The 14,457-nt window shown below is 41.1% G+C and overlaps 1 protein-coding gene across 7 annotated transcripts in view; it reads left to right on the forward strand.

Annotated features, from left to right (window-relative positions):
• The window catches only part of septin12 (septin 12), a 300,476-nt gene extending 286,063 nt beyond the window's left edge, over positions 1-14,413 (forward strand). For all 7 annotated transcript variants that reach the window (XM_068003382.1, XM_068003384.1, XM_068003385.1 and 4 more), the window contains one exon: positions 14,220-14,413. In XM_068003382.1, coding sequence (XP_067859483.1) covers positions 14,220-14,370 — 151 coding nt within the window. In that variant the 3' untranslated portion in view covers positions 14,371-14,413. The remainder of the gene's footprint in view (positions 1-14,219) is intronic.
• The last annotated feature ends 44 nt before the right edge of the window (positions 14,414-14,457 follow it).

Here is a 14,457-nt window from a genome sequence, read left to right on the forward strand (position 1 = left end):
CAGCAGGAGACTGGCAGAACCTCCCAGGAAAATGGCATAAGTGGCTGAAAACAACCATTTTCCCCGTTTCCCCGTTTCCCTGGAGATTCTGCTGTCTCCCAGCAGAGTTACAGCAGAAGACCAAAAGAACCCCTATAGAATCTCATGGCCAAGATTTTTCATGTAGTGTAGATTTACCAACCGCTTTACAAAACTAGCCTATGATGCAACTAATTTTGTTCTTCCCTGTCGAAAACCTTTTGTTTCTTTTTATTCACATTATCATTTCTTTGCCTCTACTTCCCATGGTGGACATGCATTATCTGTTTTTAAGATACTAATTTGTTCATTCTTCCCTCCTTTTCCAAAACCGTCCTCCCTTTTCTCAGTTATTTACATGATTTATAAAGGATATGTTTTCCCCTTTGCTTCCCAATGGACTCATAGCTTTTGTTGATTTAGTTGTGCCCAAGGAGATTTTACCCACTGTTGGGTCTCCAGTGAGAGCACCTTAACACATGACCATTCACTATGGTCACTGGCTGACTGTCCCTCAAAACTTGAGTCATTAGATTGCTCGGTTTAACACTGGCCACTGATTCCTTGTTGGTACTTTTTGCTATTTTTGATTCATTCAAATGTAATCAATTGGATATATAATAACTCAACAGATAAGTGGTTACCTGAGACAAGCACAAATTTTTGCCCCACCAGACATGTGATGATTTGAGGTGCAACACTAGAGATGCATGCTAGATACAGACTTGAAATTAGATAGGTAGATGTTGATATCTACAGCAGCTGAAAGACCACATTCCCCTACCCTGCAATGATCATATTTGCGAAACAGTTAATAAAACTTATGGTGCCCCATTCTCGAGCAGTGTGGAATGTTTTTCAATTGTTTTGACCCTGTTTATTTTTCCTCCCTGAAGCAGTCTGTCTATAATTCTGTTTTAATTGCTTTCAGATGTATACAGAACTTCAAGGCAAACTGTTGGTTTTGCCATTCACTTATATAAATACGAATCTTGCATCAAAGCGATCTCTGTATTGGTGTAGTTAAGGCTTGTGCTTTTTTTCAACACATTTTCAATACAGAAAAATCGTAATTTTTTTTTTGGTAGTAAAGTTCAAACAGATGGAGTTGATCTCCCTAAAAGGAACGTGCCTGGATACTGTCAGTAATATTTTAAGTACTTTTTCTTCTATTGCAATCTAAACCTTGGGATATCAAATTCCCTTTGCCCCTGGCTGTGTGTTAACTTGTTTTAAATTACTTTGAATGCGTCTGTCATGACAATGTGAATCCTATTTCAAAAAGGTGAATTTTAAGTGGCATAAGCTCTTCAATAATTTAACATCAGCCAACTAATTAATTAAAAATAAATTTAATTCGCTGCCACTTGATATCCTGCCACACAGCACAGGCCTCGTGCACATCAATAAGTTAAAATTTACATTTATCTATCACCCGTATAATTAAATACATCAATTGCAAGTCAGTCAATAGAAGTAAATTTGCATCTAAAATCAGCGTGCACGTGTCCACTTACACATGTAAGGTACAGTAAACTACTCAATACAAATGCAGTGGTCAATAGAAGAAAAATACTAAGAATGCCAGATTCAAGGCCAGCTAATACTAATACCAAACAGAAAGCAGCCTGCCTGATGTAACTTACACAAGGCTCTTAATTCTCTCATAACGCTGCAGTATAATTCCTTCTTATAACACTGAGGGGTACAAGTGAGAATTAAGTTCATTGGTACGTTACCACAACAACAAAGGAGCATCACAAAGCAGCTACAAACACATACAAAATACTCATTTTAATTCCATTCTTTTCAACTGCAGACATAATGCAGGTGTTATCACTGGAATATGTCTTGTCCAGCAGTCATTTTGATGAATGTCTGCTCTTGGCACTGCCTATAACCTGTCTATACTGGCGTGGTTGTAGTTCAGACTGGAGTCGGTGAACTGGCTGTTGGTGTTTACAGCGCTAAATCTGGCTTTGGTATTCTGGCAGCAGGTTCAGTTTTTTTTGTGGGTCTGCGATTCTGTCGTCAGGACCGAGGGAACCAAATTTAGCAGCGTAAATGACGGAAGCTGACTCACCGGCACTGGTCTCCTGAAATCCAAACTAAACAGCTGAGGACTCCATTCTTCAGGAATTCTCCAGCCAGCCACTTTGCTGACTGAGATATTCTAAGCACCCAACTGTAAATTACAGAGAATTACAACACAGAAACAGGCTGTTTGTCCCAACCAGTCCGTGTTGGTGTTCATCCTCTACATGAGCAGTGGTCCTAATTTCATGAGCTCGCTCTGTTCCCATATTCCTTTATTTCCCCCTTTCCTTCAACCACTGATCTAACCTATTCTTAAATTTTGACATGGTCTGTGCTTCAATCACTAATTCTGGTACTACATTTCACAATCCGGGTAAAAAGATTTCTCCTGTTCTCTGTCCTAAATCTCTAACACTTAATCTGTGTCCCCTAGTTCTAGACCTCCCTCAATCACTGGAAACAGTCTGTTTCTATCTACGCTGTCCCATCTCTTCATAATTTGAAACACATCTATGAAATCATCCCATAATCTCAACTGTTTCAATGAAAACAGCCCCAATTTTTCATATCTGTCTTCATATTTTTATTTACTCATACAGGCAACTTCCCAGTGAATCTGTACTGTACCCTCTCTATTGCCTCAATATCCTTCCTATACAGTGGTGCCCAGAACTGCACACAATACTCCAACTGTGGTCTTATTAAGGTGTTATGTAGATTCACCATTACATCTCAACTTTTAGATTCTATGCCTCTTGCCATTAAACACAATATTCCATTAGTTTTCTTTATGGTCTTATCCATTTGAAGTGCTGCTTTTACTGTCTTGTGAACCTGAACCACCAAATTCCTCTTCCTCTTCCACATTACCCGGATTTCCCCCATTCAAAGTATAATTACTACTTCTCTTTTTAACCAAAATGGACCACCTCACATTTACTGACATTGAATTCCATCTGCCACTTTTTTGCCCATTCTACCACCTTATCAGCTTGCTGCTTCCTTTGGACCTCAGAATTATTTACTATGCCTCTTATTTTGGTCTCATCTTCACATTTAGACACCACTCCCTCCAGCCCTATATTCAAATCATTGATGTATACAGTGAACGGAAGGGGTCCCAGAACAGAATGCTGCCCACCTCCAAACCACTCTGAGAAACTGCCCTTAACTGCTGTTGCTGTTTCCTCCCTTCTAGCCAGTTTTTAACCCATTTATCTACCATGCCCCTTAGTCTTCTCCAATAGTCTTTTAGGTGATACCTTGTCAAAGGCTTTCTGAAAGTCTATGAGCACATCCACTGTATTTCTCCCATCCACCATATCTTTCACCTCCTCAAAGAACTCTGTCAAGCACAATCTTCCCTTATGAAGTCCACGTTGGCTGCTTCTAATTATTTTCTATTCATCTACATATTTAGTTTTTCAATCTTTATGTAAAGCATCCAAAACTTCCACCGATCAACGCTCATTTAGGCAAGGTGCAGGAGGCCTTAGGCTGTCTCAGGAGGGAATAGGAATATAGAATCATAGGATGGTTACAGCACAGAAGGAGGCCATTTGGCCCGTCAAGCCCATGCCGGCTCCCTGCAAGAGCAATCCAGCTCGTCCCACTCCTCTGCCCTTTCCCTGTAGCCCTGCAAATTTTTTCCCTTCAAGTACTTATCCAATTCCCTTTTGAAACTGACAATTGAATCTGCCTCCACCACCCCCTCAGGCAGTGCATTCCAGATCACAACCATTCGCTGCATAAAAAAGTTTTTCCTCCCGTCGCCTTTGGTTCTTTTGCTAATCACCTTAAATCTATGTCCTCTGGTTCTTGACCCTTCTGCCAATGGGAACAGTTTCTCTCTATCTACTCTGTCCAGACCTTTCATGATTTTGAACACCTCTATCAAATCTCCTCTCTGTTCTACGGAGAACAACCCCAGCTTCTCCAGACTATCCACGTAACTGAAGTCCTTCATCTCTGGAACCATTCTAGTAAATCTTTTCTGCACCCTCTCTAAGGCCTTCACATCCTTCCTAAAGTGCGGTGCCCAGAATTGGACACAATACTCCAGTTGTGGCCGAACCAATGTTTTAAAAAGGTTCATCATGATTTCCTTGCTTTTGTACTCTACGCCTCTATTTATAAAGCCCAGGATGCCATATGCTTCTTTAACCACTTTCTCAACCTGCCCTGCCACCTTCAACGATTTGTGCACATATACCCCCAGATCTCTCCGTTCCTGCACCCTGCATTAAAGGGATGAAAATGACTAGAGTGGAAAATTGTAGCTTCTCTCATCTTCACAGGAAAAAGAATACTGGTGAATGTAAAATGTAGTTATCCATGCACTATTCAATCATCAGTCAATTAAACCCCTATAGTATGCTGCAATCAAGTTTTATATATTTATCAACCATCTGCTAATTGCAGAACAAAATGGGAAGCCTAATTAAAATGATCTTTCTAAATTTCCAGATTGGTATTTAAAATTCTATTTAGATTATGCACCATTTGGGCAGAATAGTAAAATGAATGTGGAACTAATGGTATGAGGAAACTCATTACACCGTGGATTGAAAACTACTTTTACATTGTGCCAGTGCTGCCAACTCCTGATGCATAGGTTTCGCAGGTATAGAAGGCAGTGTTATACAACTACCATCAGGTCTAAATAAAATCATTCTGGCCTTGTTCACTCCTGCAGTGTGAAGGCATTCCCACCGTGCTAATTCCTAAGCTGATTTAAAGCCAATAATAACACAGTGAGTCAGAGGATATGTTATTTTATGACTGTTAAACGTCATATGTTATTTTATGACAGAAACGTTTTACTGTGTAGCACTCAGTGTATTACAATATAGTTCATCTTCCATGGCATTGCTTGCAGATGATAAACATCTCGTCCTATAACCCCATATCTGCTTTTTTCCCATTCTAACTCCTCATGTTCTTTTTGTCTCTGTCTCTCTCTGTGTCTGTCACATACATCTTGCTGTATTACTCGGTCCGACTCTTTCTCACTATCTCTGTTTCACTCTTTCTGTAAATCCTTCCTCTTTTTTAAGTTTCCTTCTGTATGAGAAAGTAATTTATATGTACTGTATTGACTGCTCATGGTGCAGCCTCCTCTGTTATAAATTGGATAGCCAAGTGTTGAAGGATAGAATACTAGAGCCTGGTCTTCAGTTGCTTCCAAGCCTTTATTCACAGAGATACCCATTATACACACACCATACTCTGGATAAGCTCTCATGTAAAAAGGATACAAGAGAGTCCTCAATTGACACACCACCTGAATGCAATTAACACTAATTGATATAAATCACATGATACAATTAACATCCTCTACACTGGGGAGACCAAATGCTGATTAGGTGACTGCTTTGCCAAACACCTCTTCTATCTGCAAGTGCAGCTACCTGTGGCTCATCACTTTAACGCGCCCCCCCCCCCCCCTCCCTTCCATTCCCACTCTCACCTCTCTGTCATTGGCCTCATACACTGTTCCAACGAAGCTCTACACAACACAACGAATATCTCATCTTTCTGGGTACCTGCAACCCTCTGGTCTGAACACTGACTTTGGGAACTATAGACTTTAGCTACACCTTTATTTTCAAACCTGTTTTCCATGTCTCCCACCTTCTTATGCTTTCCTCAGACCCTCACTTCCTTAGCTATTTACACACCCTTTATTTCCCGAATGACTTTTATTTCTTCAATGCTTCTGAAATGATCTGTTATATGACTGTACTGATGCTTCCTCTCCATTTATTTGTGTTTTTTATATATATATATATATATATCTTTCCCCCTATTGTTTCTGATTATATTATGTGCCTGTCCATCTCTTTCATTCCCCTTTCTGAAGAAGGGCACGCGCCCGAAATGTCAGTTCTCTCCACAGATGTTGACCAATCTGCAGTGCGATTCCAGCTTTTTGGCATCCTGATTGAAGGATTTCCTTTCCATTAAATATTCCCTTTCACGTTTTACTCGATTGAAAGCTTAAAATATAGGAACTATCATCTGGTAAAGATTGAACGCGAATCAAACTATATCTATAAACCGTGAGAGCATCACAGCTGAGATTAAACTATAAGCTTAATACTCATTCCCAGTTCTACATATTCCTCAGCAGTCACCTTCCTGCCAGTCTCAAATATAAAAAGATGATACTGTTTCTCATAAGCAGTACTTGTCTAATAGGCCAAAGGCTGCTTGTCTAATAGGCTAATTAGCTGCTTGAGGGTGATGGTTCAAATTATTCAGACTAGGTTAGAGGATGAAGCACACATTTCATTTTAGACAAGGTCTTTCTTTGTGATCTCTCTCTGTATACTTCCTCTAGACAACTGAAGGATTGACAGTTATGCTCAGCTGTTAACCTCGTTCTCTGCCTGTATTTTATTTGCATTTCAGATTCTTGTGACATGCTGACTATAGTTCACTACACATTCAATTGCAGTGTATCTTGATTACTCCTGTGTCGATTTAGTATTCCCTGAGCCTTCTTAGGAATTGTAGTGGTTCCTGTCTTTTTATATAGATCCTCCTATCAGCAGTCCCCTGAGACAGGAGGTAGTGATGAGGAGGATGCCAGATGTTAGAATGCGCTAGGTATGCGTAATGTCGAAAATGAAGCCATCAGTGTAAAACTCTAAAGCCTTTGTTCAGTAGTCCCTCTCCAGACTGGCTGAAGATGCCTGCCCAGGAAGGATGGCTGATTGTTTATGGTTGTAATGAAATATCATCTGAGATGGTGGTCCCAGAGCTACATTGCAGGCTCCTTGGACTCCCAACTTGGAGCGAAGGATTTAGAACCATGAGTTTCATCTCTCCCCCAAGTTATCAGAGTGATCCCCTCTCGCATTGCTTTAAAGCAATTAGCTATCTGGATACAATCTTTGCAAACTGGGCTCACCCTCTCATCCAAGGAGGATTACAGATTGATGAGGGATAATAAGAAATTACTTTTTAAAATAATGACATTTCTGACTTCAGTACTGTTCCAGGCAGATGACTATTTAATGCAGGTAATTGTTTGTACAGGATTCACCATGTAGTAAGACAGAAAGAATTCTTATGATAATTCACAAGAGACTATTAAGTACTCAAACAGAAAACCACATCGTCCAGTGTTTTAAGTATTGAATTACCAGTCATTACATGAGTGCAAGGCATGAGAACCAGTTTAACCTAGTTCCTGTCTCTGAGATAAAAAAATGATTTATGACTATTTTCAGCTGGAAATTTAATGAATAAAATAGTTAATAAAGTAAAAAGGAAGCATAGGTCTGTCACATGAAAACCTTGAGCTTACTGAAAGTAAAATAGTGCTACAGGCAGTGAACTATAAGAATGTTACAAGTGATTATTAGTAGATTATGAAACAGAATCATGTTCTAAGCTCAAACTTGCACGGAAGGTACAAGATGTGTAAGTGTTGGACTTGAAAAAGTTACTTGTGTGATTTACTACCAAGTTATCCCCTCTATCTCTGTGTATCACTGTGTCTGTTCCTGTAATAACAGCCTCAATACCTCATGTATCACTGTTACTGTAATAACTGTCCCAATACCTTGTGTATCACTGTTACTGTAATAACTGTCCCAATACCTTGTGTATCACTGTTACTGTAATAACTGTCCCAATACCTTGTGTATCACTGTTACTGTAATAACTGTCCCAATACCTTGTGAATCACTGTTACTGTAATAACTGTCCCAATACCTTGTGTATCACTGTTACTGTAATAACTGTCCCAATACCTCATGTGTATCAATGTTACTGTAATAACTGTCCCAATACCTCACATATCATTGTTACTGTAATGACTGTCATAGGAACATAGGAACAGGGGTAGGCCATTCAGCCCCTCGTGCCTGCTCCGCCATTTGATAAGATCATGGCTGATCTGTGATCTAGCTCCATATACCTGCCTTTGGCCCATATCCCTTGATACCTTTGGTTGCCAAAAAGCTATCTATCTCACATTTAAATTTAGCAATTGAGCTAGTATCAATTGCCGTTTGCAGAAGAGAGTTCCAAACTTCTACAACCCTTTGTGTGTAGAAATGTTTTCTAATCTCACTCCTGAAAGGTCTGGCTCTAATTTTTAGACTGTGCCCCCTACTCCTAGAATCCCCAACCAGTGGAAATAGTTTCTCTCTATCCGTTCCCCTTAATATCTTATAAACTTCGATCAGATCACCCCTTAACCTTCAAAGCTCTAGAGAATACAACCCCAATTTGTGTAATCGCACCTTGTAACTTAACCCTTGAAGTCCGGGTATCATTCTAATAAACCTACGCTACACTCCCTCCAAGGCCAATATGTCCTTCCGAAGGTGCGGTGCCCAGAACTGCTCACAGTACTCCAGGTGCGGTCTAACCAGGGTTTTGTATAGCTGCAGCATAACTTCTGCCCCCTTGTACTCTAGTCCTCTCGATATAAAGGCCAGCATTCCATTAGCCTTCTTGATTATTTTCTGCACCTGTTCATGACACTTCAATGATCTATGTACCTGAACCCCCAAGTCCCTTTGGACATCCACAGTTTTTAACTTTTTACCATTTAGAAAGTACCCTGTTCTATCCTTTTTTGATCCAAAGTGGATGACCTCACATTTGTCTGCATTGAATTCCATTTGCCACAGTTTTGCCCATTCACCTAATCTATCAATATCCCTTTGTAATTTTATGTTTTCATCTACACTGCTTACAATGCCACCAATCTTTGTGTCATCGGCAAACTTAGATATGAAACTTTCTATGCCTTCATCTAAGTTGTTAATAAATATTGTGAATAATTGAGGCCCCAAGACAGATCCCTGCGGGACTCCACTAGTCACATCCTGCCAATGTGAATCCTTACCCATTATCCCTACTCTCTGTCGACTTTCGCTCAGCCAATTTCCTAACCAAGTCCGTGCTTTTCCCTCGATTCCATGGGCTTCTAACTTAGTTTCTGGAAGTCCATATAAATAACATCCATGGACATTCCCCCGTCCACTACTTCAGTCACCTCTTCAAAAAATTCAATCAGGTTTGTCGGGCACGACCTACTTTTCACAAATCCACGCTAGTTCTCCCTGATTAACTGAAAATTCTCGAGGTGTTCAGTCACCCTATCCTTAATTATAGACTCCAGCAATTTCCCCACAACAGATGTTAGGCTAACTGGTCTATAATTCCCCAGTTTCCCTCTCTCTCCTTTCTTAAAAAGCGGAGTGACATGTGCAATTTTCCAATCTAGAGGGACAGTTCCTGAATCTAGAGAACTTTGAAAGATTATAGTTAGGGCATCTGCAATCTGCTCACCTACTTCCTTTAAAACCCTGGGATGGAAACCATCTGGTCCTGGGGATTTGTCACTGTTTAGTGCTATTATTTTCTTCATTACTGTTGCTTTACTTATGTTAATTTTATCGAGTCCCTGACCCCGATTCAATATTAGTTTTCTTGGGATTTCCGGCATGCTATCCTCTTGTTCTACTGTAAATACTGACGCAAAGTAATTATTCAACAGTACTGTCCCAATATCTCGTATCACTGTCACTGTAATAAATGGCCCAATACCTCGTGTATCACTGTTACTGCAATAACTGTCCCAACACCGCATGTGTATCACTGTTATGAGGTATTGGGACAGTTATTAGTGTTGCTGTAATAGCCCCAATACCTCGCGTATCACTGTCACTGTAACAAATGGCCCAATACCTCGTGTATCACTGTTACTGTAATAAATGGCCCAATACCTCATGTGTATCACTGTCTGTTACTGTAATAACTGCCCTAATACCTCGTGTATATCACTGTTACTGAAACCTCAGCCCCAATAACTTGTGCATCATCGTCTGTTACAGAACAGAAAGGAATTTCCAAAGACAAATGATAGATAGAAGTCAATAGAAAAAAGCAGCGCAAGAAAATTTATCTAAAACAAATGTAAAAGATCTTACCCTGATCCACATATTGATGTCAATAGAGGATCACCTCATGGCATAACTAGTCTAATATTCCAGCATAAAACTTACTGCATCATACAGTGTTGCACTGTTAGAAAAAGTATTCAGAAACAGAAAAGTTTGCATGCTTTGGACTTGTATTTCCTCATTACTATTAAGTACCTCGTAACAGCCCATGAGGATCAAAGTATTAGCGGTTATGTTACAGACTGAGGGGTTAATATCTCTGCTTGTGGGAACATACCCCATTCCTTTGAACACCACATAACCTTCCTCACAACATAAAGCTTACCTTCAGCAGCGAAACTCTGCTAAACTCGTGGAACTACATGAAAATGACTTAGTTGGGTGTAAATCGGTCTTGGCACGAAACAGGCAATAGCGAATCAGCCATCTGATTTACACTCCGCCCGATTTACACTCTGCCCATTGGATTTTGCTGCAAAACTAAATGTTTTTTTTAAATGTACTTGTCACTTGCAACGAGTTCCCAGTCTCAGCTGCTCCATCTGGGGGACATGTCAAGTGACAGCAGTGGGGCTACCACTGGGAAGGAAAGGGAAAGGACAAGTTTTAAGTGCAATTCCTGACACTCAGTCCAGAGGCTTAAGAATGGCACAGAACAGGGAAGAGGAGAACACACAAAATACATCCAATTAAAATACTGAAAAGCAGAGTTTCAGTTCTTATGTTGTTTTACCTGGTTGGATTCATCTTTCTGTCAGGTCGATATAGCTCCCTGTGTAGATGTATTTATATTTTGGTACAGTAAAACAACAGACCCCAATCAATGGGGCACCACCCAATCAATGTGTCAATAATTACTCTGCCTTTATAATCCCATCAGACCCGTACTGTAATAATCCAATCACCCCCAGAGTGTGCAGATTAATAGGTCCTAAGAAGGAACGTGTTTCAGATGGGATTTAATTACAGTGTAACAAAGAGGATTCCATTTGATCTCTTTGCCACTTCTAAAGGATAATTGGCAACTATTGTATCTTTTCTAAAAGCTTCTCATCAAAATCCTTTGAGAATCTGCTGTTCCATTAGATTCCTTAAAGTACACGTAAGAGCATTAAGGCTGACAGTGCGCCTGCTATAATCATATCAGAATTGCTCCAAAATTGTATAAGGATGATATAAAACAGGATCTTTTTGAGGAAATGTGTGAAAATAGACATTTCTAGTCTTAGACTTTTTTTAAAAATCACATATGGACCAAGCGTTTTGAGAGGAGCGAGGGAGATAACCGGGGTCATGTGCATTGATCGTGGATTGACCAAGCAATTAGTCCTCGGCTGTAGGAACTGGTTCTCCAGTGAGGAAAACTAATAAAACTGTGTTCACTGCACTTTGATAAAGATCTGAACTAGAGTCAAGTGACTTCCTAACCACACCAGGCCCACCTTATTCATTTTCATTCATCCGTCTTTGATGTTCGAACACAATAAAGACGTGCATTTTTGTATGGGTGTGGAGGGGGAAAGTCACATTCTGAGAACTGGACTCTGGATGGACTTTTGATTGGTGGAGATTGCTCGTTTCTTGACCATACAGTAGTAAAACAATGCTCATGGTAAGTGAGGAGTTTCATTATTTTAATCACAGAGTAGTCATTGTTTGGATTAGAGGCACGGTGTCTGAGCACTGCTCTGCCACATTGTGTTTAGTACATTGACGAGGGCTGGAACATTATATTCAGTGATGTACAAGTGCGGGCTAAATATAATTCTCAACATCACCACCAGTTCATATTGTTGGATGGAGGGAATAGCTAACGTTTGAAGAAGCCTTTTAATTAAAGAAAGTTCCTTCCTGTTGAAGTCACAAATATTCAGAATAAATACTTGAAGTCGAGGAAGATACAGGGCTAAGGGGAGAGTGAAGGGCGGCGGGATTCACTCTGGATTGCTCTAGCAACGAGCCAGCACGGTCACAATGGGCCAAATGGCCTCCTTCTATGACTCTAGCAGGAGCTTGGAGGATTTGGGGATTTGTTACCATGTCGTTGCAACAAACTGGTGCTATGTCAGCGAAGGTGGCTCTAAAATAGAGGAGGAAAGAAACACAGGAGGCAGAGAGATAATGGAAAATCTGTGTATTGAGAGAGACAGTTCGACAAACAGAAAGCCAAAAACAGTGTTCTAACCCATGTTGCCCTCGTGGCTCAACAAGAGAAGTAAGTCTCAACAACTTTCTGAGAGAACAGTTAGAATGCTTTGAAATCAGCAATAATTATATGTATATTTATCGTATTTAGCAGATTACAAGATTTAACCCTGAGTCAAGGTGCACGCTACATCAGCAACTTTTCATTTGCTTGCACACAAATAATGAAGATTTCTTACCGTGACTTGTAAACTTGTTTAACTTAATTTAAATACAATTTGCGGATCAAAGTGTTCAAGAAGCACCAGGAGGTAGAAATTTGTCATGGGTTAAAGAGCAAAAAGGGCACCTGTTCTACACCCCGCCCTCTATCCAGTTTCATCGACTTCATTGGAGCTAAATATGGGGGGGCAGGGGGGGGTGGTGGTGTAGAATGCGGCTGATGCGATGCCACCCATTATGTGATGAATTTCCATCCATAGGTTCCTTAGCAGCACAGTTATTGACTGAGACATGGGGGCCTGGGGGTTCCCCTGGGTTCTATTAATCGGCCGCCTTAACTTATGCAGAAGATTGGTGGAAACCCCCTTTACACCAATCCACGGTTTCCAACTAACCTCCGCTGAAGTGACAGCGGCCGATTGGAAGAACCTTGGAGGAAATTCCCTGTGGCTGTTTCCCATCATGATGGCAGAAAGATGCTTTAGCCAAGTCCAGGGCCAAATCTACCTACAATTGGTGATCAGAGAGGCTGCTGGTTAGACCACACACACGCCCACACACACGCCCACACACACACACACACACTCATCTGCGCTCGTCGCACACGTACCCACCCACACACACGCACACTCGCCCACACGTGCACACAAACACACATCATAGCACGATAAACTATTGAGCCTGGACTGGCAGCACGTTGGCCGATTTATGAGCCAATCACGGAACCAAATTGATGGCTGTCATACAGCTTGCCGTGACTCAGTGATTCTCTGTGCTGGTCGAAAGCAGCTGTGTGGAAGTGGACAACTGCTTTGAAAAATAAAAAGGGGAGAAGTTTAAGGATAAATACATTGGCCCTGAATCTCTGCGGGAGACCAGGAGAATCCCCACAGAGTCTCAAGGCTGCAACACGGTCAAAAAAACTCCAAAACAAAAACAACATTCAGATCTCCGGAGGAAGTCTGTGATGGACCTGCAGATTATGGGGGTTAATTTTGTGAGGCCGAGCCTCTCGCTCAGCTCGAGGAGTTCGGGACTAATTACCATTTAATCTTTTACCTTTTACAGACTGTACATTTATTTCACTGTGTTTTATATAATGTGCGTGTTGCCTTTATGTTACAGGTAATGGTTTGGTACCAGCACCTGCTTTAATTCGGGTTATGCTGCTGCTCCCCGGAGCTCTGCAAGGGTAGTTTTAAACACCTATGTAGCACTCCACTCGCAGAATGCCAGTGTAATCTTATCGAATGGCCGACCGGCCTTCCTGATCCTTCCAAACATTAAAAATTTTAGAAATACTTGAAGGGGAGAAAATTTGCAGGAATATGGGGAAAGAGCAGGGGATTGGGACTAATTGAATAGCTCTTTCAAAGAGCCGGCATGGGCATGATGGGCCGAATGGCGGCCTCCTGTGCTGTAAGATTCTAGGCATCGTCCACTTTGATCTTTTTAAAAATAACATTTAAGAAGCCGATGGCCCTGAAATTCCATAGTTCCAGCGGGAGAATGGTGGAACCCCGAGGGAAACGGGTGATTGGCCGTTCCCTTTGGCGGGGCGGAGTGGGGTGGGGGGTGTTTCTGTCGGAGTTCCAATGAAGGAGTCTGGGAGAATCCCCATGGAATTTCAGAGCTGATGGCTTAGGTGGTCTCAGCACACTTGCCCAAATTTGAATGGCCTTCAGAGTGGTGCGTTGTCATTGCAATGTTAACGTGATTTGGATGTCAGTTTGATGCAAAAACCCAATTGCGTTAGCATGGAAAATGCAGAACGAGCCACCCATTTTAAAAAATTTTTATTGCACCTATGATATTTGGTGAAGTAACTTTGCTGCGACTAATTTTTGTTGTTTCTACTCGTGCCTTAAGGTCTCACCTCCAGGATCTGAAGGACGTCACACACAAGATCCATTACGAGGCCTACCGAGTGCGACGGTTAAATGAAAGCAATGGCATTGCCAAGGGTTTGCCAAAAGAGAACTATGTAGCCACCAAAGAAGATATGGAGAACAATCTCTGAGAGCCAGCCTCACCAACCAAGAATAAACATTGCTTTCACCATCTCCTCTGCATTGTACAGTTTTTGTATTTCAAATAGAACTGGAGA

Source organism: Heptranchias perlo, chromosome 22 (genome assembly GCF_035084215.1).
Source record: "Heptranchias perlo isolate sHepPer1 chromosome 22, sHepPer1.hap1, whole genome shotgun sequence".
Lineage (NCBI taxonomy): Eukaryota > Metazoa > Chordata > Chondrichthyes > Hexanchiformes > Hexanchidae > Heptranchias > Heptranchias perlo.